Consider the following 26066-nt stretch of genomic DNA (forward strand, 5'->3'; position numbering starts at 1 on the left):
AGATGTTGCATTCAGCCTTATGTGAACAGTAATCCCATTCTGTCTCATTCTGTATAGCCATCTTATTTTTCAGATACAAATGCAAACTTAGGTTTTTATTTTAATTATTTTAGTTATTTATTTATTCAGGGGTGGGGGGAAGAAGACACTTCCCTATTTTATATCATGTAGTTGATACTTCACAAGTGGAATCTGACTAAGTTCCTACATAATCAGCTGAGGGAAAACTGAGAAAAGAATGTTTGCACGGCAAATGCACTCAATCTTACACCACCCACTTCTGTGAGTCCTAGACATGAGGTAGAGAATGAAGTCCAAAGTAAGAGAATTAAGCATTCCTATCTACTGGGGGACATCTTCAAGAAAAAAGCATTAAGTTCTGCAGACAAAATAGACTTTATTCTCCATTCACTGAGACAACATTTACAAAGGAATTAATCTGTCAAAGTTTGGAAAGTACTGAAAGTGAATGGAGGCTCTAATTCTCACCAGAGCTATATTTACTACAGATTTTATCTGTAAATAAACACACACAAATATCTGGGAGAAGCACAATGTTGTGCAGTCATCTTCTATCTTGGGGTCTTAAACTCAGGGAAATATGTTTAAAAGACTTGTATAAAATACACTATTTCCTCTTTTACATCCAATATACTGGTGAGTGAAAGATTAAATTTATGTCAATTTAAACAGATGGTATCCAGGAATAACTAAATTTGAAAATTATCTGAGGCAATTAACACCCAAATAACCAGGCAGTTGCAGAAAGAAAGAAAGGGAGAGAGAAAGGAAGACTAGTTTTGATCAGCCTGCTGGGTCTAAGCATCACTTAGTAACCCTTTGAGTTGGAAGGAGTTCTTAGTGCAGATCTGGCACTGGCCACAAACTCTGCAGCCTCCCCAGATGGAAGAACTAACAACTTTGCAATGTTTCCCTCCAAACTGGGATGTAAACACTATAATCATCGGAGATTAAAAAAAAAAATTAGCTTTGATAGAAGACATAATAGAATGTTACATTTCTTGTTCATCTTCACAAGGTGAAAAAGACACCTTATTTTCCTTTGTATGTTCATTTCTCAAGTCAGAGAATCCATTTAAAAATCATTACATTTTTAATTCGCTCAAGCCAAATCTCATTTGAACAATAAGAATACATCTAGAAAGAGAAAACAATTAATTCAAAGCTAGACTTATTTCCAGATTTCAACATTTCCTTAATATCCCTTGTAACATGGAGGATGAATTGCAAGTACTATTATTATACATGCTTTAAAATCATGGCTATTGCTTTTAGAACAACGGGAATTGGTATATTTTCAGCTTCAACCCGATATTTTTTGTCCTACTGTGTAAAAAATACTTTTTCCTTTAAACAAGAGAGGTGAAATAATCATAATGTAAAAATGGTGACCTATCATAAAACATGTTTCTTAAAAGTAATGTTTCACATTTGCATTAAGAGAATGCTGTATGTTTGTGCTGTTGCATGAAAATAAAAATGGTGTTACAGAACCAGCATTCTTGTTAAAATAAGAAATGCTCTTAATGTTTCCTTTATAGAAACCAAACCAAACCAAACCAAAAAAAGTATATTGGAGTTCTGCTTGAATAAATGTTTGCAATGTAAACATTAAACAAAATGTAAAGAAGTGCTCTTCCAAATTGTCTCTAAAATAAAATAAAGAATACAAAGCTAAATTGAAAAATTCTCATTCCTGCAACCTCCTCCATATACTTGATGCATGTAAGCACAACCCGGGAAGAATGTATTTCCAAAGGGGAGAGAATCCATGCTCAGATATTATCTGGGAAAAATGCATTGAAATTCCTCTGTGATGAATAGACTTTTTTCTCCTCAGGGTGACCTCTACCTTCAGAATATGATGGTTTTATTATGATTAATAAATTTCATTTCCACAGAGGAATGGAACAGTGTCAGCTTAAACTTAAAGCAAGTAGGTTTCTTTTTAAATGCTAATTTTTAAACACGCCTATGCATGACACCAAATTTAGAAGCTCAGAAGGTTAGCAGAATAGATTCTGATTTCCATGCTGAAAATAGTAAGGATTTAAACTACACTGTCACACTGAAAATCAGCAAGCTAGTGCAAGCACATCGCTGTTGGTTCATTTATTCACATACCAGAATACTTATTTCTCTTTAAAATTAGTGGCGTTTAAAATCTTTCTGACAGTTTACCCTGAAAATAATCTTTTCAGGTAAACAATTTAGTACAATTTAGCACATGCAAATGACAAAGTATTTTCAAGGAATTAATAGTCAATGTGACTGTTTTTTCTACAAAACCTTAAATCAATATATATATATATATATATATATATATATATATACCAAGTTGTACACTTCAGTTCTTGACTGAGGAACACAACTGATAAGCAAATTCTGATGCACTAGAAATGAGAACAAAGTCAGCTCCACTGTTTTTCAGTATGTCTAGAATAAGTATTCAGAACACAACTGGAAAGTATCCTCTAATGTTTGCTAGCATTTTGTTTTACTGGCACTGTCTTTTAACTACACCAACGCCTTACTATGGAATACTAAGAAAAAATTCAACTTTGCAATGCCAACATCTGTAGCATTGTGACTGCAAACTATTTACCAAAAGCTCAATGCTGAAATCCTCTGCTCAGGCTATGTCTCAGTTTCTTCAGCAATTTTCATTAGAAGGTTTAAAATTGCTTAAATATTGCATAAAAGGGCAGTTTGTTGTCCAATGTAAATAGAAAAAGAGAACTGGAGACACTTCTCTAAGCAGGATCTCTGAAATTAAATCTCACTTGTTAAACCACCAGGACTAGGTATTGCTGGAACCTCTGAAATAGGACAGTATGCCTTTCTCTAATTTTAAGAACCACTTCAGGTTCTTTTGTACTGTGATTATGTTTCCTTATATATCTAGGACAGAGTGTGAAACTCTGACACTCACTGGAAACATCTGGAAGCTCCTTAACTGCATATCTACTGTAGGGTTTAATGACAACGTTAACAAAGGAAAATTCTGAGTATAGAATATGCAACAAGTTAAAACATTTTCCTCAGGTGTAGCAAAACATAAAATGAGACGTGTAAACACAATGTGATACATACGTCTTTTTGAACTCAACCATTTTTCCCTGTTTCTTAAAAGACTGGGAGATACTACCAGAACTATAGGAAATGATGGTTCTATTTTAAAATAAAACCATTAGTCAAGTAAAAATTAAAACTGAAACTAGTAGAACAACCTAACCCTGTGATCTAGTTCCCTGTTACTTGCCATACTACCAGCAAAGCATATGGATGCGCTGGGAAGCTCATATTTCTAGCTCTCCACAGTATTACTCATTTACTAGCTTTGATTTATAATTGAAAGATCAAGTCATAAAATCACTGCTTCTTCAGACCTACCTGTATTGAGTCTTCAGAAAGAATCAGCTTAAATTACCAAAACAGTTGCACTGACTCTTATTACTAACTTTTACAAAAAGACAGCTGAACAAGTCAGTATTTGCTAGGTATGAGAAGGCAGAATATCATGCAGAGCAGTTCTGTATTCCTCCTGTCTTAATTTATCACCTAGGAAATGTGCTCTACTGTAGGATGTGACTCTTGCTCTTCACAGGTGGCACGGAAAGGGCAATCCAAATCTGTCCTCCAGAACTGCAGAATTGCAATAAAATTGTAGACAAAAGAGATGAAGATTTCAGTGAAACACTGGAAGGAATGCAGGGAAAACAAATTTTACCTGCGTTATCCAGATTCATGATTCCAGTAACTTGCTAAATCAGGCTGCTTTCCTCTTGCTCACATGATTATGATACTGGCACTGTGATACCAAAACCTGATGACAGCAGCAGCAGGAGTTCCTTTGTATGTACACAGAGACACAGCATATCCCTGGGCAGTATTTTAACCTCAGTCACTCACCACTGTGCAGCAGTGGCTGCCCTTCTACCTGAAATTCTTTACTGCTCAGGGTGTCCAAGGCACATGCAGATTAATATATTAATTAATTCTGGATATTCATATCAAACAAGTGTAGGCATTCTGTCACCTAAGTGAGCAAATCTCATAAGGAAATGAGGAAAGGAGTCTATCCTACCTGTTTTTACAGAACACTGAGGAAAATGCTTTAATGTAGAAACATTTTGAAGTCATTTTCCTGAATGTAGAGGTTAAACAATATCAAAACTTAAGATCATTCCGTAATAAAGGACCACAAAACATTCCTTTCTGTGCCACTTTCTTCTTCTACTGCTGATAACACTTCACAGATTTACATCGTGCAGCAGAGGATGAGGGAAGACATAATCCTGATAGACGCAACACAGTGAAACAGCAAAATTTCAAGGTATGCTGCAGTGCTGAACTCCTGTATATATTCAAGTCATTATTATTATTATTATTATTTACAGCACTACCATTCCCAGGTTTTCACAGAGATGAAGCCACAGCCAACCAAAATGAGCAGGGCAATACAAGTACTCCATGAAGGGATCTTCATAAATACATTAGTGATAATATTAGAAGCAGTCCTTACTTTTTCCTTCTGGTGAAATCAGAAGAAAGCTAAGAAGCCAAATCAGAAGTGTCTACATTCAGGGAACAATTTCCACCTCTTGGCTTTTATTTATGTCACGTCTGAAATTGTCCAGTTAATTATGATTCCCACTATTACTTGCCTCATTAACTATTGTTCATTGATGAGAATTAGCAGAAATTTCAGTCACTGATGTTCAAACATGATGATTATTATTTTTTTTCCCCCCTGAATGCTAACTTAAAGCTTTGAAATCTGTTAGATGTGTTTGAAGTTCAGCTGTCACGTTGGTAAATGTTCAAATAAATGGTATTAGTGAATCTGCAGAAATACAGAGGTGCAACACTGCAGCACAGGTGATGCTTCTCTAGTGTGGGTGTTGAATCAGGGCTGTAGAACTACCCCAGGGACGGAACTCAGGCAAAAGCTCTGTCTCAGATTTCAGTCTCCCTGTTTGGATTTACAGAAAGTCAGAGGCAGCTTCCACAAATGTGTGGGGCCTTCACTTGACATCTGCTTAAAATTTAACATGCTATCAACACCCATTTTTTGTATAATCTCCTTCCGAGGAAGACAGACTATCTATACATTCAAAATAAAAAGCCACTGGGGAAACTGAGGCTTTCCCATCAGCTGACATTTATTAATCTGTCAAACATCAGAAAAAAAAACAAGTATTTGTTTGATCCATGCACCATTTATCGATGTTGAGGCAGTAAATCCTAAGTAACTTCTCATCTAGATCAGTAATAAATAAATACAGACACTTTTTATATTAACTTTTAAAGCAGTCTTTTGTGCTAGTGAAGTTCAGTAAGTATACATTAATTTTTTGGTTGTTAAATGTTTAAAATGTAATATGATAAGCTCACGATATTCATACTGAATTGCTGTTTAGTTAATGCATTGCTCTACTATCATACATCCATGCACACACAGAAACCAGTTTTCTCATGTACTGTTTTCAGTCTATCTGAGAAAAAATTCTAGTTGTTTCATTCAAAAAACAGTACAGGAGATGCACATGTGCTTGTAGGCACTTGTTGAGGGCAAACACAGATTATTCACTATTTCTGTTATCAAAGAAGCTTCGCATTGCAAATCCTCCATTTACAAATCACAGAACCTCAGCTTTACTTAATCTTGTCATGTTGTCACAATTGACTAGCCATGCGAACTGACCTAGAACTGTAAGCATAGGGAAGGTAAGCTGTCAAAGAGATAATGACAAAGATGCCAAAAGGTCTGCTAGTGTTTTCACTGGGTGAGAAAAAGAAATTAATCAAAGAAAGAACAGAGGGTAACCAAAGTGTTTACTGATTTTTATCAACCGATCCAACAGCTGAGCATTTTACCATCACTACCACGCGCAGTACAAGCAGCAGCAAACAGAATTCCATGTACGATCAGCAGTAATAAGAAATTTAAACTGCCAACATCAAGGACACTGAGATTTACAGAAGTTTAATAATGTGCATTAATACAACATTGCCTAGTTTTTGAAGAGCAAAAACCTCAGTACCTGTTATTTTTCACAGGGAAAAACAGCAAAGGCTTAACTACAAGCTAGCACAAAAGCAAAAAAAAATGCTCCTTCATCTTCATTTTTGATTTATTGATTAATGAAAGAGCACAACAAAATAGTAAAATAATCTGGTAGGACATGGTTATTTTCCCGGTCAACTTGCTTTGTGAAATGGAATGAAGCACACAAGTGTTACCAAAACAAAAACACCTCTCACAACTGAACTTATGTCTTTACACAGTAATTATAAAGGTAATGCAAACCTTTCATTCCAAAGCAGTTTACTGTTTGGAAATCTCTTCAAATGATCATAATCTGATCAGTATCTCCTACCAGAAACTAAAATATGTCAATGAGATGCATGCAAGCACATATAGCAAAAATTTGACCAGACGTACTTATGCACCATAACAGAGGCAAACCACCTTAAACTTCTCAGCACTTTTACTAATATCAATTTTCTTTTAAATAAATGTGACCATATTTGCTCTTGTTTCTCAAATTAGATTTGTGGAAGCATTCATGTCTACATTTTAATGCCTGCATTCACTAAAATTGCAAGGATTTGAGCAATTGGTCATTACAGATTGCCAATAATGTTTTCAAACTTTTGATACAACAAATATTTGTTCCTTTATGCTGCCTGCTTTTATGATGGATTTCTCCTGAAGATGAAAATTAAACCTTTCCTCGTTTCATCTGTTTTACACAAATACACATTCCTGCCACATGGGGATGACTCTGCCCAGATATGTAAATAAATACAGCTACAATTGGATAGATGTTATATTCACCTCAACCATACTTCATTTTGAATTCAAGTGCATATAAGCCCTTTCCTTTCTCTCTGTTATTTCAAAATCATGAAATGCACATACTCTTGGGGGAAAAATACTACTGGCTGCACAAACACACTGGATTTTTTTGTTTGGAGATGGAAGTTAGATGACAGTTAATAACTGGAGGAAGAAAGCAATAATGGTGTAAATATAGAATAATGATCCTGTCCCGTTTTAACATAAAAATCATAAGATGCAGATACATCCTAGAATAAACTTGGAAAAGGCACTCTCTCTCTCTCTCTCTATATATATATATTTTTTTTTTCTTTTTGAGCTAAAAATTTCAGCTTTACAAAACCTAAAAGAAAAAATATATTGATTACTGATTTGAAAAATTAATTTAAAATGTTAAAGATACAGAATTAACTATTTTCTCCAGCCAACGTGTAAATAAACCATGCCTTTATTCTGGGTCTCTATCTGACTTACAAGGATAGGGTAAGATCCCCTTTGCCTCCATCACGATTAATTCTCCTGTAATATAACCATTGTCAGAGTTCTGCTAGAGGAAATTCTTCAGAGATCCTTGTTAAAATTACATCAACAAGCTGAAAGGAGGTCTCAGATAGTTTCCCTACCTCTGATCTAGCTCAGGTCTGCTTGCATACTCTTTAATCATGCTTGCTAGAGACGATCTGTCCCAGAAGCATAGAAATTCTCTTCTGAAGAGTAATTATTTTTAGCCTCAAAATGCTCTGGATGATAGAGCAAAATATTTTTAAATTTCCCATGGAAGGAATCCTCTGTCACAGACTTGCAGATTCTTGCATATATTTTCTTTATATAATGTTAATTCAAAAATAGATATACATACATGAATAGAAATGTATATATTGGCACATTACCCTATCATGTTTGATTTCAAGATTACTTCATTTCTAAGTTAGAAAAAATAAATTTGAAATAAAAATAAAAATAAAGAAAGTCATGTGGCTTAGGGTTAAGTAATGCCTGGAAGGAATGATAAAGCATTAGGAAGAAAGGAGTGAATATTATCAGTAGAATCACCCAAGACTCCCATTTCCATTTGACAACAAACTTTACCTGTAATATGATTATTTTAAGTCTATGAACATGTATATTCTTCAGAAGGAAACAACACAAACACACATGTACTCACATTTCAAACATTTAGCATATAACCAGTATCTTATCTTACATCAATTTGGCAAACACTTATTACTCTAATTGAGTTTAGGAACGTTACTACCATATAATATTGTATCACAGACATTTTGTGTACATCTGAAAAATCGAATTACAGCTACTGGTCTGAAAGATTATATGTCTATGTATATACTTCACGTATTGATGCAGATTAGGAATATCAGATAATGAACTGAATGTCAGCTTACAGATTTGAAAGGCCAAATGCAATTTCGGTAACTTATTCCATAATGGAAAAGGGGTCAGAGTACGGTGTAGCTGTTTTTTTTGTTTGTTTGTTTAATATAGACAGAATTCCTTCAAATTCTATTTCAAATTCTAATTCAAATTCTATCACTAAAATTTAAAAATACAAAGAACAGCAAATAGAGGCTTTAATTAGACCCCTAAAGCTACCTAATGCTGATATGTATTAATATAGTGTCAAAACATCTAACAGAAACACCTTATTTACCCAATCATTGTAATAGCGGTAATTTACTGGTAAACTGAAAAGTTTTAATAAATATGCACAAAAATCCACTTTCTTCTTTGTAAGTTTCAGTGCATTTTCTGATGAACAAGTGTGCTGTATTTTTGGAATTTCAGTGAAATGACATACACAATAATTATGGTATAGTCTGGACACTTTTCAGCATGAACTGAGGGAAATTCATGCCTACAGGTGTATTGCTTAGAAGGTTTCATTCTGCAAAACACAGAAAGTTTTCAAAACAAGAAAACTATTAAAACTATATGTGTGTTTTAAGAACCCCGAGTTAAAAAATTGCTAAAATGAGTTTATCTGTACTCAGTCTGCAAGGACAGATTTATAAATTAGTTGTCTCCCTACTGCAGTTCACTATCATACAGAGCAGAGTAGGAAGCACAGGTGAAATAATGAATGTCAGAATCCTTATCAAGAATCATTCTGCTAATGATTTAGGATTCTGAAAAATCTATGTTAAATCAGTTGCTTATTTTCTTTATAAGAACTTTTCAGATTACCACCAAAAATGCTGTGGCTACCATGCAGTATATTACTATCTTAGAATACAGTCACTTAAGCTATAGACTTCTCCATAAGCGTGTACTTCTCTGTAGGTCGACATTACATAAGCAGAAAACTCTTCACCTTTCATTTATTTCCACTAATGCAAAACTCTCTACAAATAAATACTTCTTGATACCAACATTTTGTGCCATGCTATGTATCCTTTCCTCCTTCAATACACACATCTCTGTGACTTTTTCACATATCATTATTGACAATGTGGCCAACACCAAATATGTCGGCTTTTGATTTCTTATGTAGCAACATAACATCATCCTTACCTGTATTAAGACTAACATTGTTCAACCTCTATTGCTTAAAAGACAGAAAATCCCTCGATATGCTTGATATACTTATAAATCACCATTAACAAATATCCCTCAAAACATTGTTCATTCTTCTATAACCATGGCTTACAATAGTATACTAGCAAACCAGCTAAGACTTTACTTACTAGAGAACAATCCTTTGAAGACACAGACCCTCTCTCCCACTATCTTATCCATAGGATAGACTTTGTGAGTGCTTTAGGGTCTGCAGTGCCCTTGTGGGCAATATTTGCCCCCCAAAAATTGAAAAGAAAACACTTATATCTACAGCACTTACAATGTCCTACATAGATCTACACCTTTACTGTTTTCAGGAGTCTTATTTTTTTAATTATATATATATTTTTAAGTCATCATCACCTTGATTGCACTGTACAGTAAGCTTTTATGAGAAGGTTTAACATATCCTTACTTTTCTAGGCCAGAAATTATTTAAACACCAAAGTCAGCAAAAATAGCCTAGTGTATTTTATATGGCAGAATCTAGACTTAAGCTATAAATTAATCTATTCCGAAAATTTGAACCATGGACTTTCCTATGCTTTCTCTTACGATTAAATGCAGCATGTGAAAAAGGATATTGAGACCTGGATGGATGCATCAAGAAGTATCAATGATTGTTACCTGCAGAGGTGTTACAAGAAATTTCATCTGCTGCAACGAAGACGAATTGATTTCTGCAAGAGAAGATAAAATTCACAATACTGCTTGCTGACTGGGAAATGTACTAGCTGCCAATTGACTTGATGTTTACAGATGGGGTAGGGTAAGGGTGCTTAATTTCAATGAATGTAGCAAGAAAAAGTGTTGACATATTTCAGAACTAGGGAGTTTATACGGTTCATGAGGTAAACATGCTGGGATCTTTTAAATGAAATAATGGTGATATCTGGATATGGACTATGTACAAACTCTTGCATTGGAAGCTTATGTTTAGTGTTACAGATATGTCATGTCAATATATTTATGAAGCCTACTAAAAATTGAACTATATTTTGATATAGGTACTAAAAGGCACTAATGGAAAATATGCAAGAACTGTTTTTTGAAAAAAAAAATTGCAATTTACTCCAAACAACTTAAAGGAAGATACTGAAAGTAAATTTTGTTTTCCTTATATATGCCTAACATGATTGCAATCAGAAAAAAAATATCTGTAGCTTATATTTAAAAAAATGACATAGTATATTTTTATATACTGTCATCCAAATATATAAAGCTTGTAGAATCCTAGCAGAATAAACTAGAAATATGAGTGATTTAATATAAACCTTCTCTTGCAAAATTCTTTATCAAAACCAGGTAACATAAAAAGAAAAATGCTTAATACACTAATATTTAAAATGCTGAAATCCTGATTTGCCCTTTCTAAAGTCAAAGCAAATAGGACATGGGGTAGTGAAAGTTACGTTATGAATATCAAGTGATTCCTTTATATATATACATGTTTCCTTGGATGATGTTTGCATTGTGCAGGCCTAGTAAAGACACTGGGAATTATTATTTGGGTGCTATTTTGCCCCAAATTGCAGCTAGTTCCTCCAGCCTGCAATGCTGGGTATGGTGTAATGCTGAGTTTTGCACAGCTTTAATGCAAGAGTACCAAATAAGAACTAGAAGGAACTACATCCAGCTCTTACAGAAGACTAACTGGAAAAGTCAGTTCTGGAAGATAATGAAAACTCTGTCAAGCATTACCTACACTGAAGCTTCTACTGAAAACTCAGTTCAGGAGAGACGATATTTCAGGTGTAGCAAACTTAAGCCCCAAGAGCCTAAGATAACAAACTTATCTCTATTAGTTCACCTCCAGCATATTAAGGATATCTAACACGTGAAGCTTGCTACTTAAAAATTTACACTTTGAAAAACAAAGTAAAAAAAACAAAGTAAAAACAAAACAAAACTAAGGGATATGCAATCCAAACTACAAGGACAGGATTTAAGATCAGGAGTAGTAGCATAGTATTGCCTCTAACTTGTCTTAGACATAGCAGTACCTGCAGCCTAGCATGAATGAGTGTAGTGACAGTATTTTTCATTTAACTCTTTCATTTTCATTTGGATGTAGTAATCCAATTTTGTTGTTTTGCCATATATAGTAATTTAACAAGCTAATGAGATCTATCTTGCACATATGCTAAATAGTTAAATTTTACAAAATGAAGGGGAATAAATTTATCATAATACAAAACTACTTCATAATTCATAGATCTCATACTTTGTCACTGTATTTACTGATAGCACTTCTTTTATTATCATAGCCTGTGAAAATTACATACACAGAAACATAGATTTTTGCCTAACAGAAACAGTTTAGAATTACCAGCAACTGACTTACAGAAAACTCTTTTCATTCAAGTCTATAGAATTATAACATTGTCCTTCCAGCTACTTTTTTCATCTCTCTATATATGTATTTTGAACAATAGGTGCTACTAAAAGTGCTCTAAAACCTCACTTCCTGATAAAAACTGTCTACTAATTACTACTTAATTACTAGTAGAAATTGAATTCTTAAAAATTTAACCCAAAGCCATACCTATCAGAAAAAAAAGTATCTACCAGAAACATTCCTTGTCATACTGCTCCAATTTACAAAGGAATCCTAGCTAATTTTCATTTTATAAAAGTCATTTCACAACTCCATAAATTAAACTTGAAAGTAAGGACGAAGTTGCATGTTATTCCACACAAAAACTGTGTGAATGATAACATACTAACCTATGGACAGTAAGACTAGAGGCTGAAATTCATTTTTTTTTTAAATGACTATCTGTTAATTCTAACAATTCCATACACTTGCTAATAAGTTTGATAGCTTTAATATTTTCATAGCAGAAGATATACTATTTAGTTCAATTCTGTGCTATTATTTACAAAAACCTAGAGGGATAACTAAGAATGAGAGGTTCATATATCTCACTTGATGTCCAAAACAAGTATTATTCCTTAGCTCAAACAACCCATAATTTACAGGACTCCTGAGTTCAGCTGATCCAATGATGCATCACATTCTATTTTACATAAAAGTAGACCTGGAAAAGGGCAGCTCACATAACTCAGAGCTTTGAAGCTGCAGGATTGTGTCCTTCAAAGGCCAATTTTAAGCATTAACTGCAGTGAGCGTATAAGGCATAAAACCTCAGGAGAAAGGTATGTTGGAAATTCATGATGCATTTTAAGCTGTTTTAGTGTTGCTCAACATTTCTACATTTTTTATTGACTGAAAAATGTACCAGAAATTTAAGTGAAGTTCCATAAAAGAAGTTCTGCTCAATTAGTAAGACACAGCATTTCTTCTTTCAATTTAATTTGTGTATTAACAATGAAAGCATGGGGCAGAATTTTTACTGTTCTTTTATATATATATCAGGTATAAAAGAACACAATTAAAATCCGGAAGACTTCTCTTTCACTGTTTTTTTTTTTTTTTTTTTTTTTTTTTTTAAGGAGTTACTGTATTTGAGAGAAACAGAAGATAATTGAAAGAGCAATATTACAAATACACTGATTTGCACATACGTTTGTATATAGTCAACATGCCAGATATTCAAACTCTAGACTAATCACAATCTTTTTAAGCACTGGAGCATAAATCCCTTAGGGATTCTGAGCTCTCTGATGTAAAGCTAGACAGTGTGGGTCAGGAAAATGTACTGGGACTCGAAGTGATTGTGCTCCAATCGAGCAGCTATTTCCAAAAGGCTAATGCTTACTACCTTCACAAACTGAACAGGAATCATCTTGCTTAAGACAGAAGTGGAGCCCCTCCCAACAAAAAGAATACAGCAACTGCTGTAAACAGTACAGAGTTACAGAGGACAAGAAATTAAGATGAAAGCAAACAAAATACTGCTGAAGTTACAGTGAGAAGATTTAAATTGTATGTAATTACTGACCACCATGGGATTACACAGTCAGTACAGTCAGTATATAGATTTCATGGATCAGAACCTCAGCTAACATTGCTGCAGTCTAATGGAATGCACTGACTTCATTGTAGATAATCCAACCCTTAACTATGTACTCTAGCAATTATTTTTACCAGAAGCATTATATAAAGTAAATATCTACATTCCTCCATTGTATTATTAGAGACACCTATCTTTTACTTAATGCTTTAAGACTTCAATGTTCTTGACTGTCACATTGGCACTTATTCTATGACAGCTCACTGGTTGAAAAGTTTCTGTAATATTCAAATATGGACAAAGTTTCAAAATTTCCCTCTAAAACCATTTTGGGAAGTCCAAAAGTTCCCCAACTCCCTCATTATTATGTCCTAAATGTAAGGATCAAGTCTGTTAAATAATTAATTGGTATTAATATATTAAGAAGGTCGATTTTGATGTTATTGTGCTTTATATTTCCATTGCAGTAAGATCAAAGTACATTATCATACTCACACCATTTGTATCACAACACCAAGACAACTAAACAACTTTACAGCCATATTTATAGGTTATATTAAATGAAATATAAAGAAAACAATTAAAAAAAAAAAAAAGTGCCACAATTTGTTCAGCGTTACCAAGCTTCAACAGCACTGATAGCACCTTGGTTAACTTACTGTGCACTAGGAAACTACCCAAGTAATTCCTTGTTTGCTCTAAGTACTAGCAATGATTCCAAGACAAAGAGGAATATCAGACGTTCTACTTTCACTTAGGTATTCCGCTTACAACGAGAAAGATTATCATTCCTGACCATTTCATTAAATGCTTGTTTCTGAATTTTTGGGTAAGGCCTTGGAAGCATATAGATTAAAACCCTGCATCATTGTAGCTACCTTTGCCAATGCTATGTCTCAGAAAAAGGAAAAGCTCATCTTAGTTGCCCAAGCAAAGACAGCTCACCCATCTGTCTGGATTTAGTGGCCACTCCAGAACATTAAGTATCATGTCTGCCTGCATGGGTATCTCCTGTGCCCTACAGTGTCTGATGGTGCCAGAAGCCTCCTTTCTGGTGGCTTAATCAAGCCATTAATTTGATTGCCAGGTCACTGTTAATACTGCAAGGTGAATTAGGAAAACAACTGCGTACACTGTAAATAAAACTCTTCCATGGTAACGGCTGGCATACAAACTTTCCCTTTCTTTTCCCATTAACCCTTAAAGACTGTATAATGATTCTTCATTATACAATTCTAGAAAATTGGCTCTATACTTTGGAACTTACTATTATTGCCCCAAATAACTTTAATTTATTACCAAAAGACTACACAATGTCTGATACCAAACACCAGAATATCTATTTATATATTTCCATATGTATTTTAAATATTTCTGTTGTAGCTTCCATGGAAATAAATAGAAGATATTACTTTTGGGGCAAACTATGCATATGAGACATAATATAGTGTGAAATACACCTATTTTAATAAAACATTTCACTCTTTGCCTCTTCCACAGCGCTCTTAATTTCTTCTTAAGGTAGTCACAGAGAAAGTACTTAGGTTGACAATACTTATAGCATGTTCTAATCTGCCTCTTTGTGGTCTACTGAGTCAATGATCTGAAAACTAAAATCTGTATAATTAGACACTGACATGTCCAAAGGAACTGTTATGGTCTATCATGTCAGATGCACTAGCACTGACCCAACAGACTGTAACAGTTTTGGTCTGTTGGATTAGGAATCAATGTTTTAATAACTCCCTAACTCCATATTTATCCAGTCCGCTGAATACAACACTTAAAATTTTTCAAGTCACACTTTCTTTCAGTATCCTCTAAGAGTGAAGAAGTCAGTATGAAGTATCCAATAGAGAATTCCTACATGAAAAATGTTGACCAAACATCTTTTTTCTTCTTTTAAAATTGTGACACATGGAAATGCATCCAATGAATGCATTTATAATCTTACTTATTTACTAGAAAATTTTATTTTAAAGTAGGAAACTGGCAAGTTGAAACTATAAATAAACTGCTAAAAAAACTGATGTAGGCTAAACAGAAAGAAAGCAAGGGCATTCAACTGGACACGTAAGTATCAGTATAGCTGCTATGCTCATTTATTTGCAGAAAATAGTAAGCATACAGCAGCTTCTACTGGTCAAGGGGGAAATCTAACAAAACTACTCAGCATGTTTAAAAACTGGAGCACTTTAGGAAGCCATGATCTGGAAAATCAAGGCTCCAATGTACCTCTAGCTTCTTCCCTATTTTTTTTCTTCATGATGCCCAGCATGGATGCCAAATCATATTTTACAGCACTATTCAAGTCCTTTTTTGTCTGTGGGGATTCTTAACATATCCCTCAATGTTACAGTGATGCCAATGGGATTTACAGGTGAAAGGATTAGAAGGAGGGTATGAAAAATACAAGTTCTAACATGATAAATGTTTAGTAGTAGGTTCTGGCCAAGTGGCTTTCTTCACTGCGCTATTACCCCAGTTTTGAACCACTGGTGTTTTTTTAAGAGTTACAAAGATATTACATGAACACTGGCACCCCACACAAGTGAACCATGCCTTCAAAGTATAAGAAAACATGCTAATTTTACCAAATACTAAAAATATGTTAGAAAAATCTAAGTATGTAAAACATCTATAATATTTTAGAGTGGAATATGTTTCAACCATTAGGATGTACTACATTCAATACATTTTTATTTGAGGAAATTCCTATCAATTCCTTTTCAATTTTTTGATGCTTTTTTCTTTTCTTATATATTTTCTTTACATGTAATTATCCAATTTTCCTTCCAAGCTCCTTCACTAGAATCTGCTGTTTACGGCAATAACATGAGTTATAAACTGCAGTGATTCCCAAAACTGCGATCTCAGTAATGAATATGACTATGAAATATTAACATGGTGCCATCAATACTCAATTTACCACAGATCAGATATAGGGAAGAAGATGATATACAAGCCTAAAAGATGTCTGAATTGAACTACACCTCAGTAAGATCAAAGTAAACAATTTGTTTCCTTGCAAAATAAGGAAACAGACAAGCTTATTTACTACACAGGATCATCAGAAAAAGTTAGACCGATCAAACACTGCCACACCCAGCCAAAGCATTTGAAGTGTTTTACGTGTATCTGTTGTATTATACCTCTTTAAACAGCTACAGATAACCTTTGTATCTGTCAGGATGTTATCTGAACCTTCTGAATTTCAGCATTTGAGTAGCTCACAGTAATTCTTGCACAGTTACAATCTCCAGCCCCAAACTTCTCCACATTTCTCAACATTCATCTTATATTGCAAAATTCAAAATGGTTTCAAGGTTAAACTCTATGAAGATGCTGACAAAACTTCAATTTTTAGTGTATATCACTAGTAAAGTCCTCAAGAGGATAAAATAAGCTGTATAAATCTATTGCATTTTTCACTGATTATTTGTATAGATAATCTTGAAATCTAAAAATATCCAAAAGAGAACATTTATGCCTCTGCCTACAGAAACTCATATTTATATTTTGCGTATTTTATACTTATTTTTGATCCTTTAAAGAGTATGTTTCCAGTTGAATAAAATCTATACTTATTATCCTACTTTAGAATAATGTGAATAGAAATACCAACCATTAATCTCAACTACTTGCACAAAGAGAACTGGAAAATACACTGAATTCTATTACTGTTGGCAAGGGGATGTTGACAAAAATAAATACTCCGCAAAGGTATTTAAAGAACTTTCCAAAAACTTTTGGAAAATCAGGACTTTAACAGGAGTAAGAAAGACTTCAAATTTGGAAAATACAGAACTTTAATATGATAAAACCTCCTGTCTCAGATTCTGTATGAAATCCTATGTATGACTCCAGAACATGTAACATAAAACTGATAAAGAAAAAATTATCCATTTTTATGCTACAAGATGTGTGCAAAATATTTTGAAATAAATTCTATTTTGTTTTTCTTAAAAAAAAAAAATAGAAAAAAAAAGTCAGCTTCCATTGATAAGAGAACAAAGGATATAAGTCATTAAACAACAAAATAGTGGGAATCTTCTCACTGCTACATTGATATTTAAATTGGATACTAAATTAAGGGGAAAAAGGAATTAATGTCTACGTCTACCAATTTATGTATGTATGTGTGTGTGTGTGTGCACATGTCTGTGTGTATGTGTTTGTGGGTGAGTGATGGATGGGGAATGTGTGTATATATATGAATGCATAACCATACATATATAAACACACAATTATTGAGTATTAAGAGGGTTAGCAAGCAGTACAAGTGAAAAGATTCTGCCTTACAGGCAGGGATAGTTCATTATTATTGGGGTTTTGCTTTATAATACTATTACATATGCTATCATAAATATTGCTGACAAACTTAATAAGCAAGAAAGGAACATTTTTCTTACTCTGATCAAAGATGCAATAATCAAATAAAAAAACACAAAACCAATAGCCAATCAATGAGAATAAATCTGCCCATAGGCTTAGTTCAAGCAAGCCATTCACTGAGCTATGTGATGAATCTGTCAAATCCAATACAGCATTACAGACATACTAGCAACATCAAGTGAACATGCAATGACAAAATGACAATATACCCCACTGCCATGCTTTGACTTGTTCTACCTCATAAATACAAAAGCTGATGACTTTGCTAGTTCCTCTTACTTCAGACACTAAGAGAAATCTAACAACTACATTTTTATTTATAGTTTTGAAAATCTTATATGAAAGCCGAATAGAAGTTGCACTAGCATTTTGTTGACATCCGATTTATTGTATTAGTACATCATTATAATTACTTTTACAAGCATTTTCACTTTAAAGTGTTGGGAAGCAAAGCTCTTAAATGCTGAAGTACATCTGCAGACCAAGAGGTCCTCTTTTATCAGTTAGAAAAATTTTCAGAAACTTTTTAAGAATTAGAAAGTTAATAATTATTTTTTGATCCACTTAACGAAAGATCTTCATCTCCTTAAATGCATTTTCGTATCAGGAGAGATCAATGCGGAAAAATCCAATGTAAAATTTTTAAAGCTGCATTTTGTGATTATATAGCTTCACCAATAAAACAAACTGAACTTTTTTGGTTATTTGGTTATTATTTTCTTTTACAGTTCTAAGAAGTAACTGAAGAAATATGGATGTCCTACATTAATGGTGAATTTGTTTTTAGAATACATATACTTTGGTACTTTCCTTACTATGGTTATGGTTTGGCTTCGATTTATTTCATGAGATTTCCTTAGCCAGCAGACTCACCCTTATTAATCTGTTCTTTCCCTATTTCCAGCAATATTTCCAACCGTGACAAACAAGGATACCATTGCATTTCTTAAAAACTGAGCTCTGTTCCAGTGTTCACTGTATGCTGATCCACTGTAGTCAGTGTCTCCATTTTTGAATCCCAAATCTTTCTGTTAACCTTTAGTTTTAATTTATCAAAACATTATTTCAATGTAAACAGTAAGTGTACTTCACTTGAAGTTAAATAAGTAGGGGCTTAAAGTAACAACAAAAATGATCAGTGTATAATCAGATATGGAGTCTTCAGTATTGCCAGATGACAGTGAGTTACTACTACACTGAGAAGGAAATAAACAAGCAGTAGAACTGAACTGTATTTCTTTATTTTAGCAATTGTGGTAATAATGACTGAATTCATTAGAAATGAATAAAAAGTTAGTAAAATTAACCAGACACTTTGGGAATAATCAGGGGTATCCATGTTTGCATATAGTTTCACATATGCAGATTGTTATGTTTTGTTCTCTTTAGTTGTTTTAGGATTCTTCCATTAAGAAGTTCAACTACAGTATTTGTAATTAACACAAGCAACCAAACTCATTTGGGGAAAGCAGGTCAAAGATGATGTCTAACCACATTTAAAAGGACAAGTTAAATTAAAAAAAAATGTATCTATAATTCATTTAGGATATTTAATATTATGCAGCAGTCAGGTTATTACACTTCTATTTATACACAAAATGTATCTGAAAATTAAGTATTTTTGAATGAAAATGGTTGTAACAACTGCTTTACTACTGAGACCATCTCAAGCTTTCTTTGCAACATTTAAGGACACTGTCTTTTTCTTAAACAATTTTATTTACAGCAGAACTGTTAGTGAGGTTGACTTTCTACCCATAGCAGAACATGCAACCATCTGATCTTTTACCTTAGCATTTGATTTATGAGAAAGTACCTGATTTGTAATTAAAGCATTTTAAAGTAATTTTCATATGGCTCAGTTTCACTATGTAACATATAGATTTTTCAGAAATTCGTTTATCTGTAGGAATAATCAACCTATAAAATGATCGGGGGAAATTTGAATGATATCTAGCAAAAGATGTCTATCCATGGGAGGCTATTTTTAATATTGTCCTTTCAACTTAGTAAATTTTTAGGATTAGGAATTGCTTTGCATTATAAGCTCAGAGAAACATTCTAGAGCTGCAATATGCTAACACACCTTTGTGGAAATGAAATGAAACTACTGAATAGCACTTCACCTTGCAGGTTACCCTAAGTAGAAACAGTACTTTGCAAACATAGTGCAAACAGCAGTATCTAATCAATGTTACTGGTTCAAAAATAATAGAAAGTAACTTGCTTACCTGTCTGACACAGCATGCCTCAGCCACACATGCAAATTATTTTATTCACATAACTTTAAAAAATACGTCTTCATTATCCAGAATAAGCATTTTTAAGGCAAATATGCATGCATAGCATTGTAACATTCATATTATGGTACTTTATTTTAAAAATACAGAATCCATGAACAGCACTTCAATCTAAGAAACAGTTCACTGAAATTTCTTAATCACTTGATTTCTTTAGGAAACAGAAACACTTAAAAGCAATGTTTAATTTAGCATCAAAAGTAATTTTTAAATTCAAGACTTAAGAAATTATCTGCTTGATTACAAGGGAAAATTTTTATATACCAGGAACTGAAAATGGTGACCTTACATTTCACTGTTGCTATGAAGCAAAATACATGCATGTATCTGTCTTTCGCTACATGCATGTTCCCTTTATATTGTACACTCTTCAAAGGCATGGAAACAGTTGAAAAGATTCTGTTTAGGGTACAATTTCTGAAGAACAAGTAGGGCGTTCCTTCTTTTCATTATTAAGTAATGTCCAGACACACTGCAAAGACTGATGCACGTTTAATTTTGTGCAGTCTGACAAAATTCAGTTCGTACTGGAAACTTACAATTTAGACATCAAGATGAAATGGGCGTTCATTCTCATCTTGCAAGAAGATGAGTTAATTTATATAACATCACTTTTATTTTATGGATATTACACCGTTGTATGTTTTTCTTATGCATGCTTAATTGATCTGTTAGTTCTGGTATTCCTTTCATCAATGTGGTTTACATTTTGAAGACAAAAGTATACTTCAGAAAAAGTGTAACTATTGTTTTTCCCACTATTTCAAAAAATCACATGCTTGGAAAGAAAGCAAATGGAAAAGAAGGTAATATATATATATTTTTGCCTGGGACAGTTCAAGCTTAGATGCAGTTCATTCCCAATTTCTACTGACTGAAATAAAGTCAATAAGAATCGAGGGCACTCAATAGGTTCAGCTTCTAAATCAACTGAAATAGTGCTCCTAAGACAAATTACGATCTTTCGTAGCAGATCATCATGAAGCTGTATGTATATTTATCCAAACTGCACAAGGGTCACAGACATTAACTGGATGATGTCCAGCTTGGGAACGTGCACATCTCATGCCTGATTCTCAATTAAGGCCTAAAAACTCTCAATTTATCGCTATTCATGGATTATAATAAAACAGCCCGTTTTGGATATCACAATTATCTGCAGTGCAACAAGACAGTTATGAGACTTCAACAAGGCAAATTTATAGAATTATCTTCAGCTTCCACTGGTCAGATATTTATTAGCAATAAATGAGATCTTACCTGTCACTGTAGGCAGCTGCAGTGGCAGTGGCAGGCTGGGCATACCGGTAGGCAGCATAACCACCCTGAAACACAAACTTACATTCTAACTGGATTGCTACAGTAGCTTAATTAATATATTGCAAATTCTAGCAACAACAGATTGGAATATAACAGTCATGCTGTAAGTTCAGTTTTAAAGGGTTAAATACATTTGGCCTATTTGAGTGAATTGTTAAACAAAATTTATCACCACAAACTTGTTAAGATTTGTTCCAGAGATGCGGAGAAAGCAATTAACTGTATTCATCAGCATAGTTTTTTAAAACACAATATTGTATTCTTCCGCAAGTTTTCAAGTAGCAATTTTTCTTATGAATGCAGCATATGCACATTAATAAGGCTGTGTTGAACCTAAGAGAAAAAACTATACCAGTAACCCTTTTTTTCCCCATATAAAATATGATTTATCATACCTGGTTGATTAAATCTATGAATTAGTGCACTGAATTAACACTCAATGTTATACAGGTTTCCAATTTATACTTTTAATTATAATGAAGAAGGAAAATTCTCTTCTTCCCTGAATTAACATTCAGTTGTATGTAACAGTAATTGCAGCTGTTCAATTAAGCAAACAGGACAAACAAACACACATTTGAAAGGAATTGTGCGCAGTGATGCATTGATTATCAAACTGTGAAAACAGCAGAGCTTCCTGTTCAATGGACCACAGTGTTATATCAACCATTTCAAAATGATCTCAGCATGCCAATTAACAAACAGAGGCCAGTCTCCACAGATAACACAAACATGATTTACGTTCCAATTAGAATTTACGACCCCCTAATCCTCTGGGACATGGGACTCTGCATTTCCTCTCCCACCTTTCCCCCCACCTTAACAAAGAGTTGAGAAAGAAAGCATCAGGTCACTCAGCTTTGAAGAAATTTTCTTTCTTTCCTAAAGTGTTCATTTCAATGGAAGGATTTTATTTTTGAAGACTGCATTCAAACAAGGTAATGTGTTGATCTGTAAAGAACATAAGACTAGTAGAACAGGCTTACTGTTCTACTTACTGTTCAACCCTTATTATATCATTAGTAGATTTACACTGGAAATATTTATATGAGTTTTCTATTTTAATTTTGCAAGTGAAACTCATTAGAATTTTCAACAAAACAGAGGAACATTCTTCCTGACTTTTTCAAGTGCTCACATAAGGAATAGCACATTTACCTCTGGACTACTGGTCAGCTCCCTGTCAGATGCAATTGTATCACTCAACCACTAGAAGAAGGCAGGTGCTTTCATAATACTCTATATGCTTTCCCTTTTGTAGCAGATTCCTTCAGTGTGCAAGCACAGAAGCACTGAGAAATACTTTCTCATTTTAGATCATTTGATTTTTATAAACCAATAAAAGGCTATTACTGTCAAAAATGTATAACAGGCACATATTGCTTGCAGGTATGTGCATGCAGGCAATCAGATGTCAAGCAGTGTCACTGAGTGCAAACTAAACCAGCAAACACTGAGATGAGCACTTGGCCTGGGCTGTGCTACAAGGAGAAACGTGAGAGATTACACAAATTCACCTCTTCTCTCCTCCTTTTCAGGGCTTTGCCACAGCTTTTTGCTTGTTTGTTCAGAGTGAGGGCTTATACGATGGAGTTCAAATGGGAACAAAACTTGAAGAAGATAAGCTTCTTTTTAATGTCCTCTGAAAATGTGTGGTAGGCTACAAGTGTGATAAGATTCTGTCAGACACACTCATGACTCCTTTGCTTGTCCAAGTAAATGCATTCCTAAAAATCTCCATTTATATGCAAGAGGTCACTTCATTTCAATCCAACTGCACACATATTGATTTCCTACCCTGGTACAGTATTGAAAATAGGTCACCATCAGAAGTATCAATGTTTCAGTGTTCTTAAGCAGACTAAAATGAGGCAGGCTGTTCACACATCAGCTGGTCTTAAGCTTACAGACGGCAGGCTCTGTAAGAATTTTATTTCTTTCCTTTGGGTACCACTCAAAATTGGTCAGTTTGTATAGACTGATCCTTTCTTGCTCAAAACCTGCTTTCCCTTAATAAGTGTTGCACTCCTTTGGTGCCTGCATTTTGATTTGCTTTCAAGAAATGTTGCTGAACAATGAAGGTCAACTCTGAATTTTATTAAGCTGCCATGGATTGAACAATCACAAATTTGTGAATGTTATGGAAAAAAAAAATGAGTCTCAACCAATAAAAAGACATCTAAGTTATAAAATTTGATATTTTTTTCGAGATATAAATTGCAGGATAGATTTGAATATCAATGAGATCATAATTCTCTACAAGCCTATGTCACAATTTCATATTTGTAACGAAAGCTATTTTCATTAATGATCTGCCATTAAGGGGGTGTACTGTTCCATTGGCAAGTCTGCCGATGACAAACACCGGGAGGAATGTCTGATAGGCCAGAGAGACGTGCTGCTTCCCAGAGGGATCTGAGCAAGTTAGAATAAATGGCAGGAACCTCATGAAGGTCAACAAGGGATGTGCAGAGTTCCACCTAGAGAAAAATGACCCCACGCACTAGGACATGGCTGGGGGCAACCAGCTAGAAAGCTGCCTTGTAGGAAAGGACCTGGGGGCCCAGACAGACATCAAATTCACACATCCTTGCTTCTTAAAATTAATGATAACCTGGGTTGGATTAAAAGAAGCACTGCTAGCAGATCAAGGGGGATAATCCCTCCTACAACTGGTGATGCCTAGCCTGTAGTCCTCTTCAGTATAAGATTGACATGTAAATACTGGACAGAGTCCAAATAAGGGGCATGAGATGATAAAGGGGTTGAAGAATCTCTTCAATGAGAGAAAAGCTTAGAGACCTGGGGCTGTTCAGCCTGGAGAAGGGAAGGCACAGGGGAATCTTACCAACATGCATAAATACCTGATGGAGAGTGCACAGAGGGCAGAACCATACTCCTCATACCAACAAAAGAAACAACGAGCACAAAATTTAACAGAGGGGGTTAAATCTGAACATCAGGAAGCACTTTGTCAGTGAGGGTGACTGAGCAGCCGAAAAACACTGACCTCCAGACGTCTCTTCCAAACTCAAACTTTTATCCTCTGATACAATTAAATGTAAAACATGAGGGAATAATTTCACAGCTTTTGTATTCTGAAGCTCTGGTTTAGTGCTATTTCTTAAGGTTTTACTTCAATTATATCAGATCATAGAAGTATAGAAGCATAAAGTCAGAGAATAGGTTGAATTGGAAGGGACTTTGAAGGCCATCCAGTTCCAACCCCTGCTGTATGCTGGTTTCCAGCTACCAGATGAGGCTGCCAAGGACTCCATCCACACTGGCCTTGAACACCTCCAGGAATGAGGTATCCATAACTTCTCTGGGCAGCTGGTGCCAGCTTCTCATCACTCTCTAAGATTTCCTCCTAATATCTAATATAATTCTGCTCTCTTTCATTTTAAAACTATTCCCCCTTGTCACATCCTACATTTTAGAACTATTTTGGTTTTACTTTCCCTCAGCAAGTAAAGAAAGTATCTGACTTATGAATTCTTATTTAGAATTTATATCCAGCTAAGACTATTAAAAATATCTACTGCCTTATCTGCACACATGTATTTTCTACTTCCAAGGGAAGGATATCACAATGCTAACACAGTTTAAGTTGCCTGAAAAAATTAAGTACATACTGAAGTCAAAATACTTGCAGTCCAAATATATACATGTATGTCACTGGCATAATATAAAGAATGGAACACTTGCAATAAATATTGTACTACTTAGGCTGTGAATGTAATACAGTCTGGAAATCAAAGACAGCTTGTAGATTATTCCTATCATTTCTACACACAGAATCCATATTCTCACTAAATAACTTGATGATTAGTATGACTTCACAACAGTCTATATTCAGTCTACTGAGTATTTTCCATCAGTCAGCATGTCATACCTGTAGTAACTTATTGCCATACACAGGCTCTTGCAATAATGCTCTATAAAGAAACAGAAATGCAATGATTTTAATGAGTAAAGGAAAGATGGACGTAGGGATGGAAAGAAAGATGCAAGCATGGAATTTGGACAAGTTCCCCAAAACTACTTATTAATTTCCTTTCATTGTTCCATATATCTCCATGGCTCAAGTAAATACAAAGAGTAGTGGGATAAGTGCGAAATCAGTAGTCAGTTGTTACAGAGAAAACCTAATCAGTTTTAGCTGTGTTTGCAGAAATTTTGGATAAGATAAAATGAAAATGAATGGAAAATCAAATACATTTAAACTTTTAAATTAAATGTGTATGCGTACTGAGTGTAATTTCCACAAAAATAAGTTTCACATTCATAAGTTACTATACCATGTATGTCTGCACTTTATCCTGAAATAATGAAAATTTTATCTTGATCTCAGATGCACTGGCAATGTTATTTGTAAACACATCTAAATTATATCACTCAAAGTGATGCCTATTTTCCATTATTTTTTCTTTTAATAACAGTTTATATTTTATATGAACGTTGAGAATATTTTCCCTATTGTTTACTTCCTATACCTCCTTTCACTCCGAGTTTTTGAGAAGTTTTTGCGTGTATTTTTCTATTCTTAGGCATTAATGGTAATCCCAGAGGTATCTGTTGCCTCATATAAATGATTGGTAATATATATAAATTAACAGCACATGGAAGTATTTCTAATCCAGTACCATCATAAGGAATGAGCCAGCATTTTTTTTTTTCAAAATACTGTTTAAA

General features: G+C 34.1%; 1 protein-coding gene across 50 annotated transcripts in view; it reads right to left on the bottom strand.

Moving 5' to 3' along the window:
* RBFOX1 (RNA binding fox-1 homolog 1) overlaps positions 1-26066 on the bottom strand; it is a 541423-nt gene that overhangs the window by 3984 nt on the left and 511373 nt on the right. For 36 of the 50 annotated variants that reach the window (XM_085514226.1, XM_085514212.1, XM_085514202.1 and 33 more), the window contains one exon: positions 21312-21376. In XM_085514226.1, the coding sequence (XP_085370352.1) occupies positions 21312-21376 (65 nt within the window). Of the gene's footprint in view, positions 1-10066; positions 10120-21311; positions 21377-26066 lie in introns of all 50 variants that reach the window. The other 14 variants (XM_085514225.1, XM_085514205.1, XM_085514208.1 and 11 more) reach the window with 1 other exon arrangement.

This window comes from Coturnix japonica, chromosome 13, assembly GCF_054131305.1.
Source record: "Coturnix japonica strain WE chromosome 13, WE-NBRP24, whole genome shotgun sequence".
NCBI classification, from domain to species: Eukaryota; Metazoa; Chordata; class Aves; order Galliformes; family Phasianidae; genus Coturnix; species Coturnix japonica.